The following is a 14,457-nucleotide window of genomic DNA, read 5'->3' as shown; positions in this document are numbered from 1 at the left end:
GACAGCCAGCCCAGCGAGGCTTCCAGGCGTTCACTCCGCACCCCGCGGGCCCTACCCCCTATCCATCCATCCCGCCTCGGGGGGAGTACCCGATCGCCCGGAGGCGTGCTGTCGTCCAGGTTGTTGAGGGCGTTCTCCACGCGGGCCAGGCGGCCGGACAGCGACAGCAGGAGGTTCACCACCTTGTCGAGGTCCCCGATGAACATGCGGAACTTGTCAAACTCATTGGGCTTGCACACGGCCTTGACCAGGGCCTCCACCTCGTCGCCCAGCACGCTGTTGGCCTGCACGTCCTCCAGCAGGCTCTCCCGCGCCTCCCGCAGCACCTGCAGCTTGCGGCCAAGGCTCTCAATGAGCTCCTGCTGTGGGTACAGCGTGTGGGACTCAGTCACGGCCCTGCTGACCTGGGCGCCCCCCTGCACCCGCCCGCACCTCCTGGCCTGCGGGCCCGTCAGCAGCTTGTTGCACATGAACAAATGTCAAGCCAGCATCGAAAAAATCTGCAAGCAATAAATGCTGGAGAGGCTGTGGAGAAAAGCGAAACCCTCTTGCATTGTTTGAAACTGAAAGTCGCTCAGCTGTGTCTGACTCTTTGGGACCCCATGGCCTATGCAGTCGATGGGATTCTCCAGGCCAGAACACTGGAGTGGGTAGCCTTTCCCTGCTCCAGGGGATCTTCCCAATCCAGGGATCAAACTCAGGTTTCCTGCCTCGTGGGCAGATTCTCTATCAGCTGAGCCACGAGGGAAGCTCCCTTGCACTGTTAGTGGGACTGTAAATTGGTACAGCGATTATGGACAACAATATGGAGATTTCTTAAAAAAAAAAAAAAAAAAAAACTAGGACTAAAACAACCATATGATCAAGCAAATCCCAGTACTGGACATATACCCTGGACGAAAGCATGACTGAAAAAGACACACGTACCACACTGTTCACTGTAGCACTATTTACAATAGCTAGCACATGGGTCAGAGAGGGCAACGGCACCCCACTCCAGTGCTCTTGCCTGGAAAACCCATGGACGGAGGAGCCTGGTGGGCTGCAGTCCATGGGGTCGCTAAGAGTCAGACACGACTAAGCGACTTCACTTTCACTTTCATGCATTGGAGAAGGAAATGGCAACCCACTCCAGTGTTCTTGCCTGGAGAATCCCAGGGACAGAGGAGCCTAATGGGCTGCCGTCTATGGGGTCGCACAGAGTCGGACACGACTGAAGCGACTTAGCAGCAGCAGCAGCAGCAGCACATGGGTGGAGAAGGAAATGGCAACCCACTGCAGTGGTCTTGCCTGGAGAATCCTGTGAACAGAGGAGCCTGGTAGGCTGCCGTCTATGGGGTCGCACAGAGTCGGACATGACTAAAGCAACTTAGCATGCACACATGCATTGGAAAAGGAAATAGCAACCCACTCCAGTGTTCTTGCCTGGAGAATCCCAGGGAAAGAGGAGCCTGGTGGGCTGCCGTCTATGGGGTCGCGCAGAGTTGGACACTACTGAAGCGACTTAGCAGCAGCAGCACACGGAAGCAACCTAGACGTCCATCGGCAAATGGATGGATAAAGAAGCCGTGGTACATATACACAGTGGAATATCACTCAGCCACGAAAACGAACACCTCTGAGTCAGTTCTAATGAGGTGGATGAACCTGGAGCCTACTACACTAAGTGACGTAAATCAGAAAAAACAAATATATATTAACATATATACAGAATCTAGAAAGATGATACTGATGAACCTATTTGCTGGGCAGCAGTGGAGATGCAGACACATAGAGAACAGATGGGCAGGGGGAAGGATGGTGGGACTAATGGAGAAAGTGGCGTGGAAACACACACATTACGATATGGAAAAAGCCAGAAGGAATCTGCGGGATGACACCGGGAGTTCAACACTGCCATCCTACTCCTTTTTTCCCCCCACAAATGCCCATCACGGGTCCCTGATGGGCCTCCAACCCTCCTTGTCCACACATCCCAGCCACTGGTCCCTGACCTCCTCCTCTCCCAGCGTCTCTCCTCGTCCTTTCTGCACCGCTCCCTGACCTCAAGTCCCTGAGCACATGTCCCAGCCCCCTTCGTTTACACGGCTGCATCTGGTAGTCAATGACCTTACATGCAAGCCGCCTCCTCCCTGTTCACACGGCTTCCAGCACTGGCCCACCGCCTGGATGTGCAGTCCTCTTCCTCCCTGTCAGCACACCTCCAGACACAACCCATGACCCTCGATCTCATCTCCAGTCATTCCTCTGACGTTCAGCCACAAGTCCCTGCCCTCTGCAACCCTGTCCCATTCGTGTCCTCACAGGTCCAACCACTGATCCCAGAATAGTCCACCCCGATAATCCTTTTCTGTGTTCACGCAGCTCCAGCCTCATCCCTCACTGCCTGTAAGCCTGTGTGCGTGCTCAGTCACGTCCAATGCATTGACATTGAATAATGGGCTGTAGCCCGCCAGGCTCCTCCGTCCACGGGGTTTCCCCAGCCAGAATACTGGAGCAGGTCACCACTTCCTACTCAAGGGGATCTTCTAGACCCGGGAATCGAACCTTTGCCTCCTGTATTGGTAGGCGGATTCTTTACCAATGAGCTGCCTGGGAACCCCGCCCCCCACCCCCCAACCCCACCCCACTAGGTGTCTGTCTACACAGCTAAACTAGCGGTCTCTGACCTCAACTACTATCCTCCTCATCTTTGTCCACACAGTCCCAGGCGCTGGGGCCTGCCTTAATGTACAACAAGCCTTCCCATACTGTTCACACAGGTCGGGCTGCCTGTCCCCGACTTTATCTCAAAACCTCCTCCTACTTGTAACGCCCTGTTGCAGCCACTGGTGGCTGACTTTATCTGCGAGCCTCCTCTTCCTCGGACACAGAGTTTTCACCAAGGGTCGGCGAGTTCTCTTTCAGTCCTCTGCCCCTGGTCTGCACAGCTCCAACCATGAATCCTTGACCTTATCTGCTATCCTCCTGATCCTTGTCCACACAGCCCCCGACCGACTTCATCTACAAACCTCCCCATCCTCCTTCACACAGATCCGGCCACCTTTCCCTGACTTCATCTGCAGCCTTCCTTCCACTTGAACACACCACTCCAGGCACCGGAACCTGACTTTATCTGCGCTCCTCCTTGTACAGAGAGTTCTAGCCATGGGTCCCTGTCCTCCCACACAATCGTCTTCCTCCTGGTACAGAGCCCTAGCCACTTGGTCTTTGACTTTGCTTTCTGATCCTCCCACCTCGTGTTCCCAAAGCTCCAGCCGCTGGTCCCCGATCTCTTCTCCAGATGTCCTCCTCCTTGTCCACACAGCTCCAGCAACAGGTCACTGAACTCATCTCCAGTCCTCTCCTTCCGAGTCAGCACAGCTCGAGGAACTGGTCCCTGAACCCCCATCCATTCCTGATCGTGTTCACACAGCTGCACCCACATGTCCCTGGCCACTCACAAATCCCCCCTTCTCCTTGTCCACACACAAGGCCAGGAACAGGTCCCTGACCTCCTCTCTCATCAGTCTTCCTCTTTTCCACACAGTTCCATCTTGAAGTCACTGACCTAAACTGCAAACCTCCTCACCCTTCAGCTCAGTTGCTCAGTCATGTCTGCCTCTTCGAGACCCCATGGGCTGCAGCATGCCAGGCCTCCCTGTCCATCACCAACTCCCGGAGCTTGCGCAAACTCATGTCCATTGAGTCGGTGATGCCATCCAACCATCTCATCCTCTGTCGTCCCCTTCTCCGCCTGCCCTCAATCTTTCCCAACATCAGGGTGTTTTGTAATGAGTCAGTTCTTAGCATCAGGTGGCCAAAGTATTGGAGTTTCAGCTTCAGCATCAGTCCTACCTAATGAACAGTCAGGACTGATCTCCTTTAGGATGGACTGGTTGGATCCCCTTGCAGTCCAAGGGACCCTCACGAGTCTTCTCTAACACCACAGTTCAAAAGCATCCATTCTTTGGTGCTCAGCTTTCTTCACAGTCCAGCTCTCAAATCCATACATGACTCCTTTTGTCTACACAGTACCGTTCCTTTCGTCTACACAGCACTGTCTAGCATTGCCATTCCTTTTTGTCTATGTGGCTGTGTAAGTGAACTGATTCAACTGACCTGAACTGCAGTCCTCTTTATCCTTGTCCTCACAATCCCAGCCACTGGTACCTGACCTCATCTCCAAAATGCCACATCCTTTTCACACAGCTCTGGCCTTATTTCCCAGACTTTATGTCCAGTCTTTCCCTCTTGTGCTGGGCTTCCCTGCTGGCTCAGTGGGTAAAAAATTTGCCTGCAATGCTGGAGACCCAGGTTCAATCCCTGGGTCAGGAAGATCTACTGGGGAAGGGCATGGCAACCCACTCCAGTTTTCTTGCCCTGGAGAATCCCACGGACAGAGGAGCCAGGCTGTCTACAGTCCTTGGGGTCACAGTCAGACATGACTGTGTGACTAACTTCCCCCCCTTTTTCTTCCCCCTCTTCACACAGCTTCCGTGGCCAGTGCCTGACCTACTCTCCAATCTTCCTCTTGCTTGTCCACACAGCTCCAGCCAATGGTCCCCTAACTGTGCTCCGTGACTACTCCTTGTGTTTGCACAGCTGCATCTATAGGTCCCTGGCGACCTGTCAATTAACCTCCTCCTTGAACACAAAGCTCCCATCAAGGGTCCCTCACCTTATCTCTCATGGGCATCCCTTTTCCCCCACATCGCCATCTAGTGGTCAAAGGCACGAAGTGCAGCTGTCCTCATCCTTGCACACAGCGGTCCAGCCACCAGTCCTTGCCTTGACTACGAATCATTTCCTCCCCGAACACTGAGCCCCAACCATGTTTCATGGCCTCCTCTGCGCGTCTCCTGTGCCGAATCCACACAGCTCCAACTTACTGGTCCCTGCCCTCATCTACCATCCTCTTCCTCCTCTGCAAAGAGAGCCAGGCACAAGTCGCTGACCTTGTCTCAAATTTTCCATCACCCTAGTCTAACCCTAACCCTAACCCTAACCCTAACCTCTGACCTCTCCAATCTATTCTTGTTGGTGTTGGTTTAGTCGCTAAGTCGTGTCTGACTCTTGCAATCCCATGGACAGACGAGCCTGGCAGGCTACACAGTCCATGAGGATTCTCCGGGCAAGAATACTGGAGTGGGTTGCCATTTCTTTCTCCAGGGGCATCTTCCCAACCCAGGAATCGAACCCAGATATCCTGCATTGTAGGCAGATTCTTTACCAACTGAGCTACACGGGAAGCCCATAATCTATTCTTAGTCCATCTCCAATAACTCAAAGCCACTGGTCCTGGCCCTCCTTCCCATCTTATCAAACCCTGTCCACACAGCTCCAGCCAATGGTTCCTGACCTTCTGGTATTCACAAAAGCCACACCCATAGGTCCCTGGCGACCTCACAGACCCACCGCCCTGTGCACGTAACTCCACGCATTGCCTCTGACCTCGTCTCCCACAACACGTTGTCTTTTCCACACAGGTCCTTGTAGTGGTTGCTGACCTGAACCGCAGTCCTGCTCATCCTCGTTCACACAGCTCCAGCCACCAGTCCCTGACTTTGTCACCGGAGGTCCTCCTGCCTGTACAGACATCTCCGGCCACCTGTCCTTGACTTCCTCTACAATCCTGCCCCAAGTCCACGCCGCTCCAGTGACCAGTCCCTGACCTCATCTGCAATCCTCTTTGTCTGTGTCCACAAAGATACAGCCACGAGTCCCTGACTCCCTCCAGTCTCCGTCCTCTTGTCCGCATACCTCCCCAGACAAGTCCTTCAGTCTTTCCTATGCCTTCTCAACACTGGCCAAGCCACTGCTGCCTGACCTCCTCTCCAGCTTCCTGTCCACACTTCGGCCACAAGTCAATGATCTCCTCTCCAACCCCTCTCCTCCTTGTCCACACAGCTCCAGCCACTGGTCCCTCACCTTGCCTCTCACTCCCCTTTCTCTCTGTCTACACAGCTTCATCTCGGAGATGGCAATGGCACCCCACTCCAGTACTCTTGCCTGGAAAATACCATGGACAGAGGAGCCTGGTAGGCTGCAGTCCATGGCGTTGGGGTTGCGAAGAGTCGGACACGACTGTGCGACTTCACTTTCACTTTTCATTTTCACGCATTGGAGAAGGAAATGGCAACCCACTCCAGTGTTCTTGCCTGGAGAATCCCAGGGACAGGGGAGCCTGGTGGGCTGCCGACTATGGGCTCGCACAGAGTCGGACACAACTGAAGCGACTTAGCAGCAGCAGCACAGCTTCATCTGGTGGTCACTGAGTCGCACTGCCACAGAATGGACGCTTTTGAACTGTGGTGGAGAAGAGTCTTGAGGGTCCCTGGAATTGCAAGGAGATCCAACCAGTCCATCCTAAAGGAAATCAGTCCTGAGTGTTCATTGGAATGACTGATGCTGAAGCTGAAACTCCAATACTTTGGCCAACTGATGCAAAGAACTGACTCACTGGAAAAGACCCTGATGTAGGGAGAGATTGAAGGTGGGAGGAGAAGGGGTTGACAGAGGATGAGATGGCTGGATGGCATCACCGACTCAACAGAGATGAGTTTGGGTAAACTCCAGGAGCTGGCGATGGACAGGGAGGCCTGGCATGCTGCGGTTCATGGAGTCGCAAAGAGTCAGACACGACTGAGCGACTGAACTGAACTGAGCTGAACTGCACTCCTCCTCATTCACACCCGTGCAGTCCCAGCCAGTGGTCTGTGAGTTATTGATGAACCTCCGCATCCGTGCTCACACAGGCGTGGCCCCCTGTCACTGACATTATCTCCAATTGTCCTTTTTGTAGACACAGCTCCAGCCACTGCTGCCTTTCTTAATCCGCAGTCCTCCGTCTCCCTGGACAGAGAGCCTACCTAGCCACTGGTTTCCTTTCCGCGCCTCCGCTTCCTTTCCAATCCTCCTGCTCCATGTCCAAACAGCTCCAGCAACTGGTCCCTGACATTGTCTATGTGTTTCCTCCTCCTTGTCCACATAGCTCCACCCATGGCCCGACTGCATCTCCTATCTTCCTCCTCCTTGACCAAACAGCATCAGGCACGGCCACCTGAGTGCATCTCCAGACTTCCTCCTCTGTCCCCAAAGCTCCAACCATGGCTCCCCGACTTCCCCTCCACTCCTTGTCAGCCTTGTGCAGAGGGCTTCCAGCCATTGGTCCCTGCCTTTCTTCCTATCCTCCCGCTCCAGGTCAATGCAACTCCAGCCACCTGTCCCCTGACTTTCTCTACAAGAGTCCTCCTCCCTGTCTATACAAGCTACAGCAACTGACAAGGTCCCTAACCTTGTCTCTCAAACCCCTTCCATTCTGCTGACACGACTCCATCACGTGGTCACTGACCTGAACTGTGATCCTCCTCATCCTGGCTCCCACAGTCCCAGCCACAGGTCCCTGATTTCCTCTAAAAACCCCCCTCATCCTTGTTCACACAGGTCCAGCCACCTGTCTATGACTTTATCTTCCCTCCTCATCTATATAGTGACAGCTATGGGACCCTGATCCCTCTCTCCCATCCTGCTCTTCCTTATACACACAGTTCCACTCACTGGTTCCTGACCTCCTCTCCAAAATTCCTCCCCCTTGTCCACAAAGGTCCAGTTGCTGGTCCCTGACCTCAGGCCAAAGCTTCTTTCTAGTCCAGTAGCTCAAGCCACTGGTCCCAGATTGCCTTTCCATTCTGTCTCTTCTTTGTCACAAAGCCCCAGCCCCTGGTCCCTGACTTAAAAATCTCCAAACCTCCTAATCCTTATTAATCCAAGTCTGGCCTCGTTTTTACTGACTTCATCTCCAGCCTTTCTGCTCCTTGTGCACCCAGGTCCAGCCACTTTGTCCCGACTTTTATCTCCAACCCGCCTCACCCTTCACACAGCAGCAGCCACTGGTCCCCCTTGACTATTGATCACAAATCCTTCCACCTGCTTGTTGAAACATCTCCAGACACAAGTCCCTGACCTCCTCTGGGGTCCTTCTCCTCCTTGTCCACAAGGCCCCAGCCACTGGTCTGGCCACATCTCCAATCATCCTTGTCCACACAGCTCCAGCAACTCACTTTATGTCTCATTCCCCTTTGTCTACACAGCTCCATCTAGTGGTCACCGACCTGAACTGCAATCCTCCTCATTCTTGATTACAGGGCTCTGGCACCCTGTCCCTGACAATTGTCTACAATCCTCTTCCTCCAGCCACTGGTCCTCAACTTCCTTTCAAATCCTCCGGCTCCGTGTCCACATGGCTCCAGCCAACTGGTCTCTAACTTCCTCTCCAAACCTCTGCATCCTTGTTCACACGGGTCCAGCCACTTGTCTTACGATATTATGGCCAATCGTCCCTCCTCATCTACAAAACTACAGCTCAAGCAGCCTGACCGTCTCTCCAGTCTTGTTCTTCTTTATCCACACGTCTCCAGTCACTAGTTCCTGACATCCTCTCCAATCATCATCTTCCCCCCTGTCCACACAGCTGCAGCCACAGGTCCTAGACTGTTATCTCCAATTCGCCCCTCCAATCTCCATGGAGCTCCCGCCACAAGGCCCTGACCTCCTGTTCCATCTTCCCTCCTTGTGCACACAGCTTCAGCCACTGCTCCCTGACCTCACCTCCCATCCCCCTTCCTCCTGGTCCACCCTCTGGCTCCCTGACCTACATCTACAACCGCCCCTCCTCCTTTCCAGTGTTCCAGCCAGTGGTCTCTGCTGCCTTCCCAACATGTCACATACCTCTTACCCCAGGGCCTTTGTACGTGCTGGCCCCGCCCCCCGGCCCCAACCCAGTCCCTGACAGAACCGGACACTCCCTCATGTCCCTCCAGGTTTTTCTGCATCATGACTTCATCAGAGCCTTCTCTACAATCACACTCCTATTATCTCTGTATGCCTTCACTGTTTTCCTTTTCTGACCGATTACATTATATGTGTGCAAACATTTTCTGTAAAGAGCCAGTGAATATTTTAGACTTCAGAGGCCACACAGCCACTACTCAACATCACTTATAGTATCATAAATGTAATACCATATATAATACAATAGAACCATAAACATAAAGGCCATATGTAATACAATATGTTGAGGCCGTATGTAAATGAATGAATTGGCTGTCTTTAAATAAAACTTTATTGACAACAGCAGGTTGGGGGCCGGGTGTGGCCCGTGGGCCATGTATGGTGTGTTTGTTTTTGTGCTGCAAAAACACAGTGCCTTCAGGGAAGGAATGACTATTTGCGTGTTGCTGCTGTATCCCCAAGGGCCTGGTTAGTTTCTGGAGTTGAACAAGGGCTGCTTTTTGGTTAACACAGCTCTTTACGACCTGCTGTTGAATTTATTACCTGATCACAGGAATTTGAAACTGGTACTCAGAGACGGTATGGACCCTGCTGAAGGTGATATAGTTAAGCCCCTTGGGTTTCAACTGGGATAGAAGAGACATTATTACCAGTTGAGCTTAAAATGAAAGAGCCTGGTGGCCACCAAGTTCTCTTGACACTGGATCTTATGACAGAGCGACAGCACAGAGGTCCTGTGGAGAGACCTCCTTAGGACAGAAGCCTCTTCCACAAAAGGCTTCACACGCAGGCCCAAATGTCAGCATCGCGCCCAACACAAATGGTGCATGGTGCAGGGCCAGGCTGGGGGTGGACCCGAGGGCCACCATCGGCCTCCCACCAGCACGTTCTCATCCGGATTTCGGCCTCCCTACCTTTTTGACTGACAGGTCGTGGTCCAAGTCACTGCCTGAGTCCTCCTCTGGCTCCTGCTGCTCCTGCAGGTCCTTCATCTTTATCAGCAGCTCCGCCTTGGGAGCTGACGTGCTGTAGTAGGCGGAGTTGGTGGCCAAGGGTGCGGCTGCCAGCACACTGGTCTCCTCCCTCCTAGGGAACAAAACAGCAGAACGTCCACATTAGCTCCAATCATGTGCCCATAGACACACCTGAAACCTGGGCTGGGACCTGCGAACCATGGGGCTGATGAAAGGACACGAGCCAGAAGAGAGGAGACAGCAGAAGCAGGGACAGAGTGGGCTTCGCTGGTGGTCCAGTGGCTAAGACTCTGCCTTCCAACGCAGGGGACAAGAGTTTGATGCCTTAGTCGGGAAGTAAAGACCCCACATGCTAGGGGGTATGCCAAAAAAATCAATCAACCAAGCAAACAAAAGTGTGGAAAGGGCAGGTGCTGAGGCCAGAACTACAAAGTTGCTCAGTCATGTCTGACTCTTAGCAACCCCACAGACTGTAGCCCCCCAGGCTCCTCTGTCCATGGGATTTTCCAGGCCAGAATACTGGAGTGGGATGCCATTTCCTTCTCCAGGGGATCTTCCCAACCCAGGGATCGAACCTGGGTCTCACACATTGCAGGCAGATGCTTTACAGTCTGAGCTACCAGGGAAGCCACCGAGAACTAGAACCCCCTGCCAATGGTACCCAAAGCCCCACCTGCGGGGGAGGAGGGCACAGATCATTTTCTCGGGGAGCCTGAGGTCTATGGGGAGCTGTCTGTTGCCACTCTAAGTGTGGCCACAGGCCCCAAGTTGACTGGGCTTCCTTCCACCAGCAGCCACATTTGCGGCCTCTGAGCCCCTGTCTGCTACACGACATTCGTGCTCCTGCCTACTATTGATCAGCGATGCTCACCGAGACCACGTGCACCAACAGGACAGATGTAAGCAGGTGCACCTTTGTGGGCAGGTGACTGAATACAAGAGGCTAGAGAGGGTCCTTTACAGAACGAAACACGTGAAACTCTTAGTCACTCAGTCGCATCCCATTCTTGGCGACCCCCGGGGAGTGTGGCCCACCAGGCTGCTCTGTGTGATTCTCCAGGTCAGAATACTGGAGTGGGTGGCCATTTCCTTCTCCAGGGGATCTTCCCAACCAAAGATCCCCTGGAGTACTCTGAAATGATAATATCTCCGGTCGTAACAACAAGCAAGAAATGTCACTGCCATCTGTGACTTCCAGCCTCCAAATGTGAATGTTAAGTGAAAGCAGCTCAGTCATGTCCCACTGTTTGCGACCCCACGGACTGTAGCCCGCCAGGCTCCTCTGTCTATGGGATTCTCCAGGCAAGAATACTGGAGTGGGTGGCCATTCCCTTCTCCAGGGGATCTTCCCAACCCAGGGATCGAACCCAGGTCTCCCCCATTGCAAGTGGATTCTTTACCATCTAAGCCACCAGGGAAGCTCCTCCCCAGCCCTCTATACAGAATGCTGCTGGTGCTGCTGCTGCTAAGTCGCTTCAGTTGTGTCCGACTCTGTGCGACCGAATTACAGCAAATTCACCCCCTCAGCTAAATACATAACAGAAGGCCTCCTGTGTAAACACATATCCTCCGTAGCCTCAGCTTTCACTTCTCTGTAACAAGCCTCTGCACCTCAGCACTAGTGACCTTTGGCGTTGGACCGCTGTTTGTTGGGGTGGGGGGTCGTCCTGTGCCTCATAGGTTGATGAGCACCATCCCTGACCTCCACTCACCCAGGGGTGACAACTAGAAGCGTCTCCGACATTGCCAAGTGTCCCAAGGGCCGACAGCAGAGAAAAAGCCCCATGGGCATTGCTAGAAACATGGCTTTTCCCTCTTTGCCCAACTGACGTCACGGGCCCCAGAAAGGTTAGAACCGCACTCAGGGAAGGACAGGGGCGGAGGTGGGTGGGGTGGTGTACTCACCTCTCCTCCGCCGTCCTGGGCGAGGGCCCCTTGGGCAGCAGCTTCCTCCGTTGCTGTGCGCCTTCCAGGAGGTGCTCGTCTTTGGGGAAGATGCCCTCCATGAGGTCCATGGTGGTTCTCATCCTCACGCCCGGGTCTAGGATGTCCGCCAGCGACTTATCCCTGCCCGCGATCTCGCGGGCCAGCTCCTCTGACTTGAGGTCGTCGGCGGTCCTGTCTTTGGCCTTCACGTAGCTGAGCACAGGAGGGGAGGCCCGGCCTTCCTTGGCGGGGGGCCCCAGGGCGCCGGTGGCGGGCTGGGGCTCGGCACCCTGGCGGCTGTAGGGGCAGAAGCGTGAGTAGGACTGCTCAGACGTGCTGAGCGTCTTGATCTGGTCCCGCTCGAGGCCCCGGGGCAGCGGCGGTGGCTCGGGGACGCGGGCCAGTGCCTGGCGGCTCTCCTTCTCCGGCTGGCTCTCCGAATGCACTATCTTGATGGGCACCATCTTCACCGTGCTGTTGTTGTCCATCACCCGCTCGATTCTGCCAAGACAAGGGTCGTCCTCTGGAGACACGTCGTGGCCCCAGGCACGGCTCAATGATCAGAACTCAGATGAGCCAATCAGCTGGTCCCACGGTGGGGGGAGGGGGGGCCTTCCAGACAGGGAAGCCCAGCTCAAAAGATGGGCCCATGCAGGTCACAGGTTCCAGGATTGGGGAGACAAGATCTAGGAGTTCCTGCCCCTGGCCCCTCAACTTGGGTCTCTTGACCCTCCTCTGCCTCAAGGTGTTCAACTTGAGAAGGAAAATTCCAGCATTGCACCCAAGCAGGAAAACATAGGCAAGACCCCTCTTCATTGCATGCTTTTCCCTCCACGCATAGAAACCCTCCCCACCTACTAGTGACTTAGTGAAGTGAAGTGAAAGTCGCTCAGTCGTGTGCAACTCTTTGCGACCCCATGGCTATACAGTCCATGGAATTCTCCAGGCCAGAATATCAGAGTGGATAGACTTTTCCTTCTCCAGGAGATCTTCCCAACCCAGGGATCGAACCCGGGTCTCCCACATTGCAGGCGAATTCTTTACCATCTGAGCCACAAGGGAAGCCCAAGAATACTGGAGTGAGTGAAAGTGAAAGTGCAAGTCCGACTCTTTGAGATCCTCTGGCCTACACAGTCCATGGGATTCTCCAGGCCAGAACACTGCAGTGGGTAGCCTTTCCCCTCTCCAGGGGAACTTCCCAACCCAGGGATCAAACCCAGGTCTCCCACGTTGTAGGAGGATTCTTTACCAGCTGAGCCACCAGGGAAGCCCTACTCAGCATGTATTTACATCTCCACACCAGCCCTCGTTTTGTGGGGAAACTTGATTGGGGAAAAAAAAAAAAAAAAAACAAAGCACTAGAAACAAATCCTCTGCAGCCTGTGATACCCTTTCTGACAAAGCAGGTTTTCCAGGTCATTCCTGATCACAACTACCTCTCCTCTTGAAACCCATGCAGACTTCCACGTTCAGGAAGTTTGATGAGCTGCTCCCTCTGCTGCTGCTGCTGCTAAGTCACTTCAGTCGTGTCCGACTCTGTGCGACCCCATAGATGGCAGCCTACCAGGCTCCCCCACCCCTGGGATTCTCCAGGCAAGAACACTGGAGTGGGTTGCCATTTCCTTCTACAGTGCATAAAAGTGAAAAGTAAAAGTGAAGTCGCTCAGTCATGTTCGACTCTTAGCGACCCCATGGACTGTGGCCCACCAGGGTCCTCCGTCCACGGATTTTCCAGGCAAGAGTACTGGAGTGGGGTGCCATTGCCATCTCCGCTGCTCCCTCTACATAAAGACAAACCACACAGCAGACCAGACCTTACAGCCCCGGTTGCATCCATTCCTGCCGAGAAGCAGGACCCGGGGGGGGTGGAGGATGCAGTGTGGGCTGGGCCCTGGCCACTGTCCAGGCTCCATCCAAGTGAGTCTGGATGGTTCTGCCCAGAGGGCCCGGTCCCCAGCAGCACCCAGTCCCGAGAGAGTCCTCAGCCCGCATGCCACTGTCTCACTCTCTCTAGTCACTCAGTCATGTCCGACTCTCTGCGACCCCGTGGACTGTAGCCCTCCAGGCTCCTCTGTCCCTGGGATTCCTCCAGGAAAGAATAGTGGAATGGGTTGCCATGCTGTCCTCCAGGGAATTTTCTTGGCCCAGGGATGGAACCCAGGTCTCCTGCATTGCAGGCAGATTCTTTATTGACTATGAGGGAAGCCCCTGGCATGCCACCCTAAGTCTGATAAACCACACCGCCCACGGGCAGATTCTCATAGCCTGAGATGCCCGAGGTGACTCAATGACCCTGAAGAGGTCCTCCTGGGTCCCTCCTCACAGACACACACACTCCAAACCCACAAACAGGCTCCAGGAAAACTCCTGCCAATGCTTTTGTGAGCCGTCATATCTCAGGCTCGCACCTGCTGCTGGGCAGGGTCCCCACCTTGTAGCAAACACATAAACCAACCTCAGAATGTCCAAGATTTCAAAGGAAGCTTCCCGCTTTCAGAACCAGAGTGGATGCATTTTTTTATTCTGAGCGAGTGACTACTCTCTAAAATCCCCCCAGGGTGGGAAGGCTGCACTTTCCTGCTCTCTGCATCCCTGCCTTGGACTGGCACACAACAAGACTGCACAACCCGCTTGCTGAATTCGAGCAGGCGTGTCTCAGGACAAAGGAGCTGCTCTGTGCCCTGGCTGGCTCCCCAGGTAGAGGTAACTGCAAGGGGAGAGATATGGGATATGGAGGGAGATGAGGCAGCACTCAGTCAGCAGGCACACAGACAAAAGACGGGTG

At 54.2% G+C, this 14,457-nt stretch overlaps 1 protein-coding gene across 9 annotated transcripts in view; it reads right to left on the bottom strand.

Annotated features, from left to right (window-relative positions):
• Window positions 1-14,457, bottom strand: part of SHROOM2 (shroom family member 2) — a 141,088-nt gene that overhangs the window by 4,749 nt on the left and 121,882 nt on the right. For 7 of the 9 annotated variants that reach the window (XM_027533603.1, XM_027533601.1, XM_027533605.1 and 4 more), the window contains 3 exons: window positions 11,652-12,173; window positions 9,687-9,858; window positions 90-362 (listed from right to left, as the gene is read on the bottom strand). In XM_027533603.1, the coding sequence (XP_027389404.1) occupies window positions 90-362; window positions 9,687-9,858; window positions 11,652-12,173 (967 nt within the window). The remainder of the gene's footprint in view (window positions 1-89; window positions 363-9,686; window positions 9,859-11,651; window positions 12,174-14,457) is intronic. The other 2 variants (XM_027533602.1, XM_027533604.1) reach the window with 2 other exon arrangements.

This window comes from Bos indicus x Bos taurus, chromosome X (assembly GCF_003369695.1).
Source record: "Bos indicus x Bos taurus breed Angus x Brahman F1 hybrid chromosome X, Bos_hybrid_MaternalHap_v2.0, whole genome shotgun sequence".
In the NCBI taxonomy this organism is placed as follows: Eukaryota; Metazoa; Chordata; class Mammalia; order Artiodactyla; family Bovidae; genus Bos; species Bos indicus x Bos taurus.
This window is presented reverse-complemented; position numbering and strand designations above follow the sequence as displayed.